General features: G+C 39.7%; 1 protein-coding gene across 10 annotated transcripts in view; it reads right to left on the bottom strand.

Moving 5' to 3' along the window:
• The window catches only part of FRY (FRY microtubule binding protein), a 310,594-nt gene that overhangs the window by 52,901 nt on the left and 240,626 nt on the right, over window positions 1-17,067 (bottom strand). For all 10 annotated transcript variants that reach the window (XM_075198969.1, XM_075198964.1, XM_075198963.1 and 7 more), the window contains 7 exons: window positions 16,026-16,282; window positions 14,731-14,877; window positions 13,069-13,237; window positions 9,797-9,887; window positions 9,197-9,279; window positions 7,842-7,992; window positions 1,547-1,650 (listed from right to left, as the gene is read on the bottom strand). In XM_075198969.1, the coding sequence (XP_075055070.1) occupies window positions 1,547-1,650; window positions 7,842-7,992; window positions 9,197-9,279; window positions 9,797-9,887; window positions 13,069-13,237; window positions 14,731-14,877; window positions 16,026-16,282 (1,002 nt within the window). The remainder of the gene's footprint in view (window positions 1-1,546; window positions 1,651-7,841; window positions 7,993-9,196; window positions 9,280-9,796; window positions 9,888-13,068; window positions 13,238-14,730; window positions 14,878-16,025; window positions 16,283-17,067) is intronic.

Here is a 17,067-nt window from a genome sequence, read left to right as displayed (position 1 = left end):
TCTGATCAGTCCAATCACTGAACAACCAGATCTGTGGCCATTGTTGCCACACACACGGCCAGATGCTTGGTTATCAAGCTTAAGATCAAATCCTGAGAGGTCATAAACTGTGCAAGGCTGATTACTGCCAACATACACCTTTACTTGTCACAAGTCCACACTTTTCAGTTAACCTGATCAAAATCCAATTGCTCCCAACTGGATTTAAATTATAGAAATCAATTGTTTTTTTGCCAAAAGTGAACAACCATGTGTTATCCATCTATTCTGCATACCTATTCATAGTCATCCTGGTTTAAGACTATTATCTATCAGAGCAAGAGTTAAACTCGCCAGCAAATTTCACCAAGCTGAACTTTAAGCTCTCACAGTACAATCTCACACCCTGTAGGGTTCTCTCTTGTTATTTAAGTCTGTAGACACTTTTGAAGACCATCTAATAGTTCTGCATAGAAAAAAAAAAAAATCTGTGTGAGAACCGATTACTTCTCAGGTTTCAGTGTGCTTATTTGGAGCACTTTGGATGTTTCAGACTTCACTTATTTTAGAACATTAAACTATAAGACACATGTGGAAACATGAGCTGTAAATACTAAGATCGATCAGATTGTTAAATAGTCAATCAGTGGAACCTGGGCTCTTTCAAAGAGAGCTAAAACAGTCTCCCAAATAATATTACTTTATAATCATAAAGGAAGGCAACAGTTTAAAAAAAAAAAAAGTGATTAGTTAAAATCATGTCAAATCAGACATTTTGGAAAAAGTAAAATTGATAAAGTTGACATGACAAATAACCACTGCTATGATTATGAAGCAAACATTGATGTGACAATGAAGAACTTTAACACTGATCTCACACTTCTGGATATCTCTTAAAAAAAAAAACTTTGAAATAAGCAACCCTTAGCAATCCAGCTGAACTAGGTCTCCCACAAACCCCCAGCCAGAGAGATGCATTCTGGGACTTGTAGTTCAGGATCACATTTAATTTCAATTGCATATCCTTACAGTGTGCATACATTGTCATTATACCAGAACCATGTTCTCCTGATGATCACAAATTACAAAGTCATATTTGGCAAATACAATAAATCATTAGAGAATAAATATACTTAAAGACAACACTAACATTTAAGGGGCATTCTGTATATGCTGTGAGAGGTCTATACACCAAACATTGGGCTGTCATGGAAAGTGCAGTGAGTTTGTAAGCCAGTACCTTGTATCTGTCAGTATTCCAGTACCTGTAACCTACACACAATAGAGGCATCTGTGTTGTAGGCAGCACCCAGTGGGTGGTGGATGAATTTGCTTAGAACCAGCAAAATCACTTTAACACTGCCTAATATTCATAAGCCAGACCTTATGAGGTACTGGTTCCTATGAACCAGTATAGACTGCATCCTCATGAATGTTGATCTACCATGTAAAGGTGACACCTTAGACTCTTATCACAACTTGCACTAGATTAGATGTCTGCCAGAACATATGCTTGTAAAGTGCATGCAGTGCTGAAGTGAGAAATCTATCAGGAGCCGTTACTTGCCTAAGAAGAGAGCATGCAGCAGTAGAGGCAGGTGCATGGCCCAGTCTTCTCTCACACTATGATCCACCACCATCTCAGTCATGAAGATGACAGCAATGTTACACCTGCGGAAAACAGATACCACAAATAGTTCAGCAACACCATCATTGTTAATAATGTTCTTCCAGTCTGCAAATACTCCGCATTTTCACTTGGTCACTTTGCAAAACAGAAAGTTGGAGCACAACAACATTTATGAACAAGACTCCTATTAGAATTGGGTGTTTAAAATCCTGATCATAACATTTTTAATGCTAATAAAAGCATGTAAATGGGTATGTGGATGGAACATATTGGTTCCAATGACCACATACACACGACCACTTCAGCCTGCAGTCAAGGACGGCCTTGGAGGGTAGCAGTCTCTGGACACTACCTGTTGTACTCGCTGGCGTTCAACCACTCATATTTATGTTCAATCCCATATTCTTATTCAAATTCTTTTCTTAAACATTGCCAGCATATACCACAGTGCTGTAGAGTAAATTTAATCCAGGAATATCAATCCCTACGTAGAGGAGTTTACAATGTAATTCTCTAGCAGAGCAGACAAACATACATATCAGGAACAATTTAGTTAATTGGCGTGCTGGGTTGTATGAAAGTCTTCACAAAGCACATTACTGACTATAAGCCGATTGGCTGATATTGGGGAGCTCAGTTTAGGGGTATCAATATTGAAGCCAAATACTCCCTCTAGCAGCCAGGGGAATGACTGCTCCAAGGAGGAAGGGAATAGTAGTGCAGTAAAAACCTGGTAATAGAGGACTCAATCATAAGGACTGTGACATCTGAATAGATTACGGTCTACTTAGTGCTCAGGTTCGGATCACAGATAGTGTGTTGGATGGGTCTGGGCAGGACCCCAGAGATCTTAGTCCACACTAGTACCAATAATAAAGCGAGGGGGAGATGGAGGGTCCTCAAAAAAGATTTCAGGGAATTAGGCTGTAAGCTTAAGACAAGGACCTCCAAGGTAATATTTTCTGACCTACTCCCTGTGTCATGTGCTACAAACATAAAGACAGCGGCAGATTAGGCAGATGGATAAATGGCTGAGAAGTTAATGTGAAGGAAGGAGGGTTTTGGGTTCACGGATAACTGGGACGCTTTCTCTATCGCTTCAGGCTCTATAGTACAGACTAGCTGCACCCAATGGGAGTGAAGATGTGCTGGAATAAAGGTAGTCAGTAGGATGAAGACGATTAAATAAAGGACAACACAGTGTAGCAGAGAACAGGGTTAGTGAGGAGAAATGGGGATGCTCAAAATAGCTTTAAATGTATGGTAAGAACTGCTGGCTGTCCTCTAAACAACACAGGGGAACTAGAACTATTAATGCGGAATAAAGATCATGATATTCTGGGTATAACTGAAATACGGTCGAATGAGACTCACTGAGCAGAGAATATGAACGGCTGCTGCATGAACAGAGAGGACAGGACAGAAGGATGAGGTTTGTCTATATTGATAGGAAGATATTGCTGAGGAAGATGATGAATAGAGAACTGACTTGAAGTTTGTTATATATGACACAAAGGATAAAGGATTCAGGTTAGCAGAAAAAGTTGCTAAACAAATAAAGTCTGATCCCATAAAGATTTACAAATATATACATAGCAAAATATTAAAACCTGATCATAATGGGCCACTAGTATATGAACTAGAGACATTGAATAGATGAGACAGAAAGTAGACTTGGTTGTGCAGCAATACTCCATACACAGAATACAAACCAAGATAGGAAGCACATATATGAAAATTATTATAACAAAATTACATTTGCTTAGAGATAAACCATTATTTCTCCTCTTTATTGGCCCCTACATGATAGGATCAGTAATACTAGGCTGGTGGAGGGCAGATGTGGTCCCCATGAAATTACAGACCAGTGAGCCTGACACCTGGGGGGGGGGGGGGGTGTTACATAATATGACGTCAAATAATATATTACTGAAAATAAACTAATAGAGTCTCGACACATTTTTAAGGGATCAGTCATGACAGATCAATGAATCCATTTTTATGAGGAAAATCTTGTCAATGCAACGGACGCAATTTATTTGGATTTTTGGGAAAGCATTTGCTACATTTCCATGTACAACAGAGAGGCTCAGGGATCAGTACAGGTTATTTTTTATTATTTTTACCATTTGTCTTACAGAAGGTCATGCATCTGTTAAAAGAACCAATAAGATCCTGGGACCAGGAGCTTAGCTACAGCGGTGGCAGCCCATGTGACTGCTATGGAACATGGTCGTATGTGTCCATTGAATCCCGTGTCCCCTGCTCTACATGTCTGACCATTGAGAGTTGCACAGTGCAGCCCCTTTTGGGCTTTTTAGTTCCACCGTCATGAAACGGATGTGTTAAAGTGTAATGGAAGACTTGACAAATTGGGGTTGTTTGGAATTAAAAAAAAAACACCTTAAAATGGACATAATTAATGTATTCCTATATATTCAAAGTAAAATAAAAGATGTGTCTGACAAATGTGACTGCAGTGACTAAGGACGTTACACTAACACCACAGACAGGCATTCTGCCATGTGAACATTTTTGGACTGTGAAATTCACGGTCCGGGGAGAGAATAATAGATGATAATGAATAATCTAAAACCTTGGGGTCATCCTCAACTCCTCCCTTTCCTTCAAACCTCAGATTCTGTCCCTCTCAAAATCCTGCTACTTCCACCTCCAGAATATATCCAAGATACACCCTTCTCTCACCACAGAAGCCACCAAAACTCTTATTCACTCTCTTATAATCTCTCGCCTTGATTACTGTAAGCTCCCTCTCCCTGGCCTGACCCTCACCTCGCCCCTCTTATGTCCATCCTCAAAACTACTGCCCGTCTTATTTTTCCTCTCCCACTTCTCTATTTCTGCTATCCCTCTGTACACCCCCCACATCTCCGACCTCATCTCATCTTCACTCCTTGCCACCTCCCCGGCTAAGAAACGATCTCCGACGCCCTATGAGGTTAGCCTCTACTATCAAAGGCCTCAAGCGTGCCCTTAAGACTAATTTCTTTATTGAAGCCTATCAGCCTTTCTCCTAACTCCCTTGTACCAGATTTCTCCCCAACTCCCCAGTCGATACCTCGCTATTTGTGTCTCCCCCTTTCCTTTAGAATGTAAGCACTCATGAGTAGAGCCTTCCTTGTGTTGTCCTTCTAATATTCCATCACCCTCTGTACATCTCGGCCTGCGTACCTAGCCCTGTTTTCTTAAGCTCAGGCCTACTTCCCGCTGCTCAGTACCATCACTCTCACTCACTGCCCTGTTAATAATTTGAGTTGCATTAACTTCTTATCTGTATCTTTGTTTATTCATAATGCCTGGTCTTTATATTTTGTTCATGTGTCATGTAACGTGTTATGGATCACTGCTTCCTGAATGTGTCATATACAGTGCTGCAGATCTTTTGTGACGCCTTATAGATAAAAGATAATAATAATAATAATAATAATAATAATAATAATAATAATAATAGCATTGGTATTTTTGTTTATTGTTCTGTACTGTCTCACCCTGTATAGTCTACTGTTTGCTTTGTGTACGGCGCTGCGGAAATCTTGTGGCGCCTAACAAATAAATGATGATAATAATAATTTTAAAAATAAATTGGATGATTTTCTTACAAGGAACGGTATCATTAATAATAATAAACAAAATAAGCAGTTGGGGAGATTGATCCAGTTATCACTGAGGTTAAACTGCACATGCTTCTTGGCATTAAAATCTCAAGGGCCCTAGGCAACATACTATTTGGATCCCCTAAAAAACCAACACAAACATAGAAATGGGTTAGAGTAACCCAGGCCAGTCAGTGCCCACTGAGACATAGGCAACAACCTACATTGTCTAATGGATGATCTGTCTCTGCTTCTGGGGGCTATGTTTGGCTTTCCCCTCGATCACGCACCCTGAATGTATGACAGAATGGGCTTATGCCTTTTTTTCAACCTTAGTAACTATATACAAATTTCAGGAACTTATTAGAAATTAACATATTTGAAATAAAGTTATGATTGTGGGGTAAATATGTTCCTATACATAGCTGACTGGCTGTCCTTAACAACACTGAATGATGATGCAGCCACTGTATTTTAGCCAGCGTTGCAGAAAATTGCTGATGAGAGAATACTAATAATACAATAATGTTTGTACTCATCTGCTCAGCAAATGTAAATACAATGTGAGATATCAAGTACAGTCAGACAAGATTGATTATTATATATATATATTCAAATAATATTTGTGAATGTTATTATTGGATCTTGTATCTTCAGTTTGGTGGTTCTTTTACCTTAATGTATAGCTTTGGAATGTGAAAGACAAATGGAACACCCGGAGGAAACCCACAAACCATGGAGCAAACATAAAATCTCTATAAGATGCCCCTATAAGGCAGCTATGCCAACTAGTGTGTAAACTGCTGAGAGATACCCAGGCTAACAAATGACTGGTAACACCAGCTATATACAGAGAATCATCAAACAGTGATATCCTGATGACTCTCTGCACCAGACACTGCCGGGGAATATAATAAACATCTAAAGATCAAACCACCTAAGTTCCAGACACGCAATCCCTGCAGAACTGAAGGTACAGGTCTGCTTTCTGTTTCTCTGTGTGTGTCTTTTCAACACTATCAATGAAAGTAATGCAAAAAATGTCAGGACTGATAAAAGTGTGGAATGAGCGTGCTCACATGGACAGTCTGCACGCACCGCACTGAACAAAATAAAATTGAATCGAGGATCCAGCAACTCAAAGCTCCATGTACAGATGGCATACACCCAAGGGTTATTATGGAGCTAAACTCAGAAATAACTAGACAGCTATTCTTAATTTCCATAGATTCAATTTCATCTGGCTCAGTATCAAGGAGATTGGAGAATAGCAGATGTGGTGCCGTTGTTTAAAGAGGGAATGAGATCACAATCAAGGAATTATAGACTAGTAAACCTGACATCAATAGTGGGGAAACTACTGGAAGGTATATTAAGGTAAAGTATTCCAGATTACTTGGCGCGTAATAAGATTATTAACAGTAATCAACATGGATTTGTGAGGGATAGGTCATGTCAAACGAATTAATTAGTTTCTGCAAGGAAGTTAGTGGAAATTTAGAACATGGTAGTACGTACATACAGTAGATGTGGTCTACTTAGATTTTGCAAAGGCCTTTGATACAGTGCCACACAAGAGGTTGGTTTACAAAATAAGGGAACTGGGTCTAGGAAACAACATTTGAACTTTGTTCCATATTCTCCAGCCAGTTTTTGACCAGAGATTTGCGATAAATGAAACATTTTCTAATTGGTCAAAAGATTTAAGTGGTGTACCACAAGGTTCCGTGCTGGGGCGACTCCTTTTTAATATACATCTATTAATTGACCTTAATGATGGTTTAGAGAGCAAAGTTTCCATTTTGCAGATTACACCAAACTTTGCAAGATAATAAAAATCAGAGCAGGACGTAGTTATCCTGCAGAGGGACTTGAATAAACTGGAGGATTAGGAGGCTAAATGTAAGATGAAGTTTAAATATAAGGTTATGCATTTAGGGATCAAAAACAAGCATGCAATAAATAAATTAAACGGGATAAATTTAGGGGAATCTATAATAGAAAAGGATTTAAGAGTGCTCGTAGATAGTAGACTTAGCAATAGTGCCCAATGTCAAGCAGCTGCTGTAAGGGCCAAAAAAGTATTGTCATGCATTAAAAGGTGCATAAATACAAGGGAAGGCTGTGTAATACATTGGCCCATTGAAAGAATAGAGCAAGAAATACCGATAGATCCCATAGGTTGTAAGCTTGCGAGCAGGGCCTTTTCAGCTCTGTCTGTTTTACCCAGTTTGTTTATTAGTTTACTATGTTTGTCCCCAATTGTAAAGTGCTACAGAATATGATGGCGCTATATAAATAAATGATGATGATAGGCGAGACCTGGCTGATATACAGGGCTCTTGTAGAGACAAAGTGGACCTACACATACATTCCAACACTTTATTTCTGTAACACTCACTACAAGATATTGTAGTGAGTGTAGTGCTTTGCATGTGTTCAGACATGAGCGTGTCAATATATAAAACATTTTACTTAACAAAACCAGAAGTTCAAAGTATTTATCCACAAAATAGAGCGCACAGCGCTCAGGCTAGTAGATGTATCACAAAGAAAGGTGCTAGATAATTTTAGCAGTAGCCTGTATGACAGGTAACAATAACCAATCTCCTCCTCACCTATGAAGGGGTCCACGTGGGGTAATGGTCTCGGGGAGATAGTCCACAAGTGGTGCCCAGCATCCCCCATTGCAGGGCATTGGCAGGGGCTGCGGCTGATTGCTCTCCACTATATTTAACATCCAGCTGATATAAGGAGATACCGGGTCATCTACAATAGAAGAAAGCAATATTTATAATTTATAAAGATGAAAAAAATATTTATAGGTTTGCTAATGTAACAAAACATTTGCACCATGTATATATAGATATGTACAATAGTCAAGTTCCACTTTATATCTTATATTCATTCAGTAACAGAATATTTTGCATGAATTGCCTTATTTTTTCTGAACATTTATTTTTAATAAGAGTAAAGATGTTTGAATATTATGAACTGGTTCAAATTTTGAACCAATTTCACCAGTTCGATGGCCAAGAACATGTTGGTCGTACAATCGCCAATTAAACTTGATCTGAATTCATGGTTTAAAATGTGCGCCTCGAGTTCACCATTCGCATTGGAGGTTATTTTTTTTAGGAAAAAAAAAAAAAAAGATTTGTAAATAAAAAATATTTTTTTTTTTCATTTGAACTGTGAACACAACTGAGTTTTAAAGTTCACCATTCCCGTTTCACCATTACAAACCATTTAATATTTCCATTTAAGCTTAAATACATTTCAAGTCAGCTCACACATTTGTAAACTTGGTCAAACCAACCAGACTTCCTTATTTTAGCACAATTTTTTTGGGGAATTTTTGTACCGATTCGTCAAACCAGTGTGAGAAACTACACGCGGCTAGTGTGAGCATCTATATTAATGAGCAAGATCTGCCAGCCTGTTTACTATGCCACAGAGAAAGAAAACAAGTATCTGCAGACTCTTGCAGTGATGGGCAACAGGTAGCCCTAGAGATACATGCGGCCTTTCCAACCTTCATCTGCTGTCCCCAGCTCCTGCTTTATACTCAGATTTGTTTAGCACTTTTAACACTTGTTTAAAACACCTGCTGATAGATTATCACAGATAGCTGTCTTTCTTTAGTTTTTTTATTTTTTTAAAACATATTACCGAGATTAATTTTGAAGGTTATAGGACCTCCCATGTGGCCCCTGAAATGGATCAGGCAGCCTATCACTGCTCTAGTGGAACAAGTAGCCCCCCTGAAGGCCAAATTATTGAGAAAATTACTGTGGAGAACGTATTTTGAGTATACTGACCCTTCAACTGAGGGATACAGGGAGTCAGAATCATGAAACAATTGACAAGTGGAGGGTGTATGTCAGGTAGAAAGGAAGTTTCAACTATGACGGCAATTACAAATATTGAAAAAAATGACAACTGTCAAAGATAATAATAAAAACGAACTAACTTTTATCATCATCATAGGATCCTCCCGAGCTGTTACTGTATCTAGATTCCAGTCTTGTGTGAGCTCTGATCACATTCCCAAACCTTAAAAACAAATGCATAAATTTAATTAAAAAAAACAACTATATAAAACACACAAGTTAGAACCTTTCATTCTGCACAATATCAGACCTCATGTGTAATTATAGCATTTAATATTCCATAACCTGCAAGTTGTGCATATGAACAGTTAGTTGTTCTGCAAGTCCTATCTGATAAGAGGTTATAATATTTATTTACACTGAAATATTTCTCAGCTGTACTGAGTAATGTATTCCAGACCCCTTCATCACCAGCATTTGCTGTAAAATAACATGGATAGAGATCACGATTTATAAAATATTTCCAGAATTACGACATGAGAGACAGACAGATGAACACAAATGAACCTTGGCTTAAAAAAAAAAAAAAAGAAGAAAAAATGATGTTGGTGTGAATGTCAAACAAGTGCAGACATGAGAAAATAATCACATTGATCTACAATGTTAGCCAAGATAACAGAGAATGATTTCTGTCTGTAAAAAGTTTCTAGCAAGCGTGCTAAACATCACCTGTTACCCACCTGTCATCGGTGTCTTTAGCCAATCGGCTATCTTCCAAATCAGGGAAGCCATCCTGGCCAGCGACAACAGTATTGCTGCTGGATGTGGTCCCTGTAAAATAGCAGAAACAATCTCCAGGTTATTTTTTTTATTATTATTATTTACACCTTTTAGATGCCAGAATTAGAGCTTAAAAACCCAACCTCTGCTGAAGTGCTTTACATATAATGCTCCATGAATTTCAGTATATTTATATTATGTATCGCACGCTTTCTTATCAGGGATTGAAGAGGTGACAAAAGCAAAGGATACTTGATTTACTACAGTTCAGACTTTAGATAGACAAAATCAGTTTAAACAACCCTAAAGAGTTTCATTGCATGGAATTAAATATTTTGTCTCAAATCCATAATACACCTAAATTTTGGTAAAATAGATCACTCCAGAAGACATATCACCCGAGCGTCCTTAAACTCCTGGACCTGAGTACAGTGGCGGATCCAGGGGGGGGGGCCCTAGCAGACACTTGCTGCCGACGGCTGCACAGTATGTGCAGGTCCGTCCAGCCGTGACAGGCAGGGACAGTGTGCTGCCCGGCTGCTCTGACTGTGTTTAAAACACAATCAGAGCAGCCGGGCAGCACACTGTCCCTGCCTGTCACGGCTGGACAGACCTGCACATAGTGTGCAGCCGTCGGCAGCCTAAGATGCTAGAAAGGGGTGGGGCCTAAATCGCCCCCCCCCCCCCCCCCCCCTAAATCGCCCCGGGTACAGCATTTTTCTAGATCCACCCCTGCCTGAGTATCATGAAGACTTTGTGTATCGTTAGAAGAGCAGAGGAGAATTTCCATATGTGGCAATGTAGTATTTCACCACTGTACCCCAAAAATGTCATTAAAATATAGCCTGAGAAAAGAACTGCTGCCTCAGCATTTTTAGATTATAGATTCTTTAGACAGCAGTAGTGTGTTTGAGAAGATCGAGGTCTAATATGTATTCAGTATTGATTACGCATGATTATCATCAATAGTTTATAAAGCAACAGTGAATAATGTCATCCTGTACAAAGGAAAATAAATAAAGAGTGGGGGCTGTGAGCAGCACCAGAAATATGTAGTAGCTTCTGCCGGCACTTGATCTAAACTGGGGTTACTGTTGGTCAGTAGAGTTACAGAGGGGGAGGAGCTTGTCTAAATGAAACATTATTTAAAGTGCCAGAGTCCTCACTCCCCAATGTCTCCAGTGTAGGATGAAGGAGAACGGGGGAATATCACATGAACAGAATGTTCTACACTGAACATGCACAGTGTTCCCACTACCAGTATAGCTTTTATTTGGCCACCTTATGTATCAAGTGTTCCTCACATGAGTGTAAGCTCATTCGGGCAGGGCCATTTTTACCTTCTGCTTCATGTCATTGTATGTAACCTATTTAAATCATGATCCCAAATTGTACAGCGCTATGGAATATGTTGGCACTCAATCAATAAGAGAGAGAGTAATTATATCCTGCTCATAACAAGTTATGTTTTAGGTGTGGTGGGGAACAAGAGATATCCCAGAAAGAGATTAAAGCTGCTTGGGGAAAGACACAGATATCCATCCTAGTCAATCAGTAAGATACATTGCCAGACTAAATAGGGCATCTTGCCTTTATCTGCCATCAGCATTGTATGTTTCTATGGCCCACAGAGTGAGAGAAGGAAACAATACAGAGCTGAACCTTTATGACAACTCTCCCACAAGTAACTTCAGAAAATGAGGTGTTGGCCCAAACCAGATTGTGCTATTTTTCTAATACGGTTTAGAAAATAGAAGCAGATATCGGTTTGATTGCTGTGAGCAACACAACTTCTCCTACACAGTTACCCAGTGTACGTTTTCTCAGTGCGTATAGTGTGTACACAAAGACCCAGCTCACAAGAAAATCCAGAGTATTCATATCAAATACCCAATGTCCAGCTTCCTCCTTGTGCATCTGATGTATTCAGTATATGGAGAAACTCCCCAATTGTTTCCAAAAATATCAGCTTTATGTAAGCAGCTATTCTACGAAAATAGTTTATTCACATAAACAGACCATTGGATGGTCTGTTTATGTGGGTGCGTCTTAACACAAGGTCTTTGTATGTCCCTGGGTTTTTAACCAAAAATCCCACTAACTTAAAAATTGTTCTCTCTATTTTTCGTAGTAAAGACATGCTGCCACACAATGGTATTGTTAGAGCCTAGTTTAATAAATGTAGGCTTTAACAAAAACATATTTTTTTCACTCTATTTTGTGCTGTGCACAACAAAGAACTGAAAACACAGTTATTATGTTCTATTCCGAGATAGACATTTCTGCGGTGAGTTCGTTTACACTCAGCATTCAGCCATAAGTGGTCCTCTGCGGCCTCTGCCGCTCTCCTCTCCCTCCTAATACTCTGTTCCTCTCAGAACATGTCTGCAAATGTAAAATAATCATATCTGCAGTATGGAAGGGAAGGGGTAGGAATGTTTTAGCACACCAGAGGAAAGGGTATTATTTATTCATTTATTTCTGAAGACCACGAGATCAAAGGTGGTGCTTTATATTGGCTGTTAAACTGCTCTTTGTATTAGGCCCTGTCTTTCTATACATGTCTATATAAATGCATTTCTCCAAAAATCCATTAGATCAATTGTATCCGGCGAGCGCGTCTTTATGTGTCCCCTCTTTGGCCATCCAAAACGTTGGGAGGTGTGGCAGGGATTCATTACAAAGCATTCCCTTTGGCTTACATCCTGCAGACATTGTCCGCCTTCTCTGGCTACAAGGGTCTGTATGTGTACATACAAACCTATTGTTCCCTGTCCGCCTAGCAGCGATATTCCTTATTTCTGTGGCTCCGACACAGAAATCATGGCGTGATTCCGACGGGGTGATTCACTGTAACGTAATCGTCTTTAATCTCTACAACAAGCAATGTTATAGATTTCTTTCTATATGTCTAACCTCTTATCCGAGACTGATCTTCAAGGAAGAATGTGGTTTACACAGCTAAATTCCAACAAAAATAATGTCTGACTGCTAATCTTCCTTGTAGGACTTCAATAAAATTGTTCGTATGCGCAGGAACAAAGCTGAGCAAATACCAATAACCATATCTTAACAAGTCTAAATCCTTGTGGGCAGAAATCTTTTTTTTTTTTCCCTTAGATCATTCCCTTTGCTACAACACACTTTATAGTTGAAAGCTAAAAGCACATGAAGGAACAGATAAAAATGCTACAGGACTTCAGAATCAGATCAAAACGTATTCACTCTTTACCGGAGGGAGCAGCCGAAGCCTTGCTGCTAGCAGTGAAGCGGTAGAAGGGAGGGTTATCACAATGTTGAACTATGGGATTCACAGGCTCAGTCTGCTGCAGCTCAAAGAGAAGCTCTTCCATCGTCTGGATAGTATTATTTCTGCACAAGTAGATTGACACTTTTTTGATCTGCAGCAAAAGAAATAAAAATGTATAGAAGTGACGTATTCAGCCTGAAAGTTTGCCAGATTAACCAAAGTAAGTTTGTGCTAATGTTAATACTAAACATTATTCTGTACAACTCTTATAACTGAATAACACAATGGTGGTCACATGTCTGATAGATATTTTGCTGAAGTTGTTTTGGTCTCAAAAGGTAACCAAGCATTTAACCATTTTTAATGTGAATTTGAGGGCATTGATCCATTGCATATTTTCCTTTCAAGGGTTAATTTCATAATTTACAATGTACATAAGTCAACCTTAGTGAACCTTTATTCTGCCACGATGTACATACCACAACTCAGGGGTCTATTTTGAATATATAATGCCTACCATACCCCCTATCTTTTGTCAGATACACTACACATGCAGTGTATCCAACAGGTACCTTTGATTGAACACTCTGCTGTTTAGGGATCTGAGCGTATGCAATCCTCCACATGTCCAGCCTTCACCACTTTGTTATATATCAAATGTCAGCAGGTTTTAGGTCACTAGCATGTATACAGATTCTAACCAGAGATTTCAGACCCCCCTGAAATCTACCCTTCTAGAATTCATTAATATAAAGCCTGTGGTTCAATGCTTTAGCTTAACTAACAGAATACAAAGTGGATCGATATATGGAGCTAACACACACTAATAGGCATATGACCATACTTGCCAACATTTCTTTTTCTTTTTCCTGGGAGATGCCGGCTGGGACGTGGGCGTGCAGGGGGCGGGGCGGCGAAATTGCGTCATTTTGGCCCCGCCCCCGTGACGGAATGACGCAAATCGCTTCATTTTACAGCGGGGGCGGGGCTAAACGCCGCGATTCCGGGTGAATCGCGGCGTTTAAACTGAATTTTTCCCACTTCCTATCAGGGAGATTGCCACACTCGTCCGGGAGACTCTCGCAAAATGCGGGAGTCTCCCGGACATTCCGGGAGAGTTGGCAAGTATGCATATGACCAACAGTCAATGGGTAATTTTACTTTTATAAGATATTTTAGAAAAAACTTCATTGCTGGTTTCATATCCTATCAAAATTATTATCCTGCGATTTTCCTTATATAGGTGTATTACCAGTGGTCGAATTGGAAAATGTAAGTTGTAATAGGATTTCCTCCTTTGAGGGGTTTAAATAAGAGAATGGAATGTGATAGTTTTACAATGAAAGCAGTAAGAGAAGTGGCGCTTTGGCATACCACCATATACCAGCCCACTTCAGCCGCTGTGTACTGCCATATGTGTAACTTACACACTGATTTATAAAAGACTGATTCTGTATAGAAAAGGTTAGGAAAGAAAGTCCTCTACTGACATTGAGGTCTGCTATATGACAGCAGGCGCTCACATTCAACTTCTCATTAACTCACACCAGAATTTCCTCCTGTGTGATATTTCCATGACAAATTCAACATGAAATTATACAAATGAATAAAACAAACAAACAGAAGGAAAGTTTGAAATCTTACATAAGGCAGTAGAGTGGTATCACTGCTGACCCCACACAGACTAATTAGAAACTGCAATGTTATGCGAAGGTTGTTGCTCCACTTCTCATTATTGGCCAAAGCATTCCAAGCATTCTCCACCTCCTGGCCGGGCACCTCGTCCCCGTACTACATGAGAAACACAGCAACAATTAAACATGAGAAAGATGCTGCTTCACACGTCACTAGGAGAACGTACACAAGAATAACTTCACAAACAAACCGCTTGATTCACAAAACAGAAAGAGGGTAACTGGCAAATAATGAGAAATGGCCTATTTATTCTGCCCATGTTGAATAGTTTATTCTCACGATAGACTTTTGTTATCCAAACCATATTTACATTTCACTAGTGGTGGTTCAATTTACACCTGCTTTCCTTGTTCTGTATGTAGGACCAGATACACAGTAAAGCCACATTCAAGTGGAATGTTCTGGTGCAACATTACTGGAAAAAGAACCATGATGGGCAACAGGCGGACCCCCCGGAGCCCGCACCTGCCGGCCCCCAGCTCCTACTTGCTTTATTGTCAGGTTTGTTTATTATAGCTTGTAACACGTTTAAAATGCCTTCTGATATGTTGTCACAGGTAGGTGTCTCTTTCTTTGATTATATGTATTATTTTAACTTCATATTGCGACTTAGGGCAATGTGTGGCCCCAGAAGTGTTTTAGGTGTCAGGGTGTTATGTATCAGATACAATGTGGTTCTATACAGTAAACACTGAGCAAGGGGTAGCATTGTGGCTCAGTGGTTAGCATTGCTACCTCCCACCACTGGGGTCATGGGTTAGATTCCAACCAGGGCCCTATCTGTGTGGAATTTCTATGTTTTCCCTGCGTTTATTTTGGTCTCCTTCCACAGTATAAAGACATTCTGGTAGGTTAAGTAAGTGGCTTCTGACAAAATGGACCCTAAATGTGATTGGTAGGGAATTTAGATTGTAATCTGAAATGGGACAGGGACTGATGTAAATGATGACTACATAACATCTGTACATGACTGCATTATATGACTAGAGATAATAATAATAATAATCCATTAGATAGTGCTACTATAAACATAAATGCAGACAGCAAAATGAGAGGCATTATGAAAATGGGTGCACAAGTTTGCAGAAGATGTGCTGTAACCCATAGCAACCATACATTTGTTTTCATTTTCTAAACTGTATTCTGAATCCGATTGGCTGCTTTGGCTTACAGTTACCATGCCCCAGTTACCCCCTATATATGATATTTATACTACAAGCTACGATGCATGCTGTGACTATTACCTTTGCTGTCATGTACATGAGGTTATTCAGAACCAGTGAGGTGGCCTCAGGGGATCCCCATCCATTTCCTTTGAGCCCACAGGTGTTGGTTGTTTGCCCATCTCTCTCACTGACGTCTTCTTCTGGGGTGCTGGGGCTGGAGTCTGGGAGGAGGAGCCTGCTGTCCACCAGCTCTATGTTATGCAGCCACGGCAGCAGGTAGGTCAGCATGATCTGCCGCCCATTGGGGTGGGTGGTGGAGAACCTCTGACTCACTTCTGTTGCCAACAACAAATAGGCACAAAACAGACATTAGTGGAACCTTCTTATGTATTCTCAGAAATACCTAAATAAAACATATTAAAAAGGAACTGCTGCTGATTCTACCACAATGATGGCCCTAAATTAGAGAAATACAATAAAAATGATTTACTAGGTACAAGCACAAATTTACACCTGCCCGCTTCTCCTTAATCATCCCACAGGGCACATTGTTACGCCCAGGCCAATATAATGGCAATAGAGCCAAACTTCCATGGCGGCTCCACTGTAGTGTATGAATAAACTGTTGTATCCCAACACCACCACCTACACCGTACTTCTCAATGTACCCATTTGCTAATTATTGCTATTTGGTGAATACATTTTATGTACCTTATTTATATTGATACTTTGTTTTAAAAATATTCTTCTTGTAGGATTTTACACTGCTTTAACAAGTTGTTCATATGTCTCCCTTACATAATTCACAATACTCAATCAACTGCTATTGTCTTTGTCCCTACACCAGTGGTTTCTGACTCTAGTCATCAAAAGAATTGATGCACTAATTAGCTCACGTGTGCCGAAACACAGATATATGTTGTATACTGGAAACACTGCCCTATAACCTTTTTTTCCACCCTGAGCCCTCCTGCCAATCTTATTCCTGTGCAATATTCCCCTTCCAATACAATGGCTTAAGCATGTGACCCAGGGACAGGAGAAAACTATGTTGCAGTGGGAGTTGTAGGATGTCATTGAGGAAGTGGCATTAGGTTCTTTAATGAAGACAGCCACAAAT

This window comes from Mixophyes fleayi, chromosome 2 (genome assembly GCF_038048845.1).
Source record: "Mixophyes fleayi isolate aMixFle1 chromosome 2, aMixFle1.hap1, whole genome shotgun sequence".
Taxonomy (NCBI): domain Eukaryota; kingdom Metazoa; phylum Chordata; class Amphibia; order Anura; family Limnodynastidae; genus Mixophyes; species Mixophyes fleayi.
The sequence above is the reverse complement of the archived record's forward strand: the minus strand, read 5'-3'. Positions and strand labels throughout refer to the sequence as shown.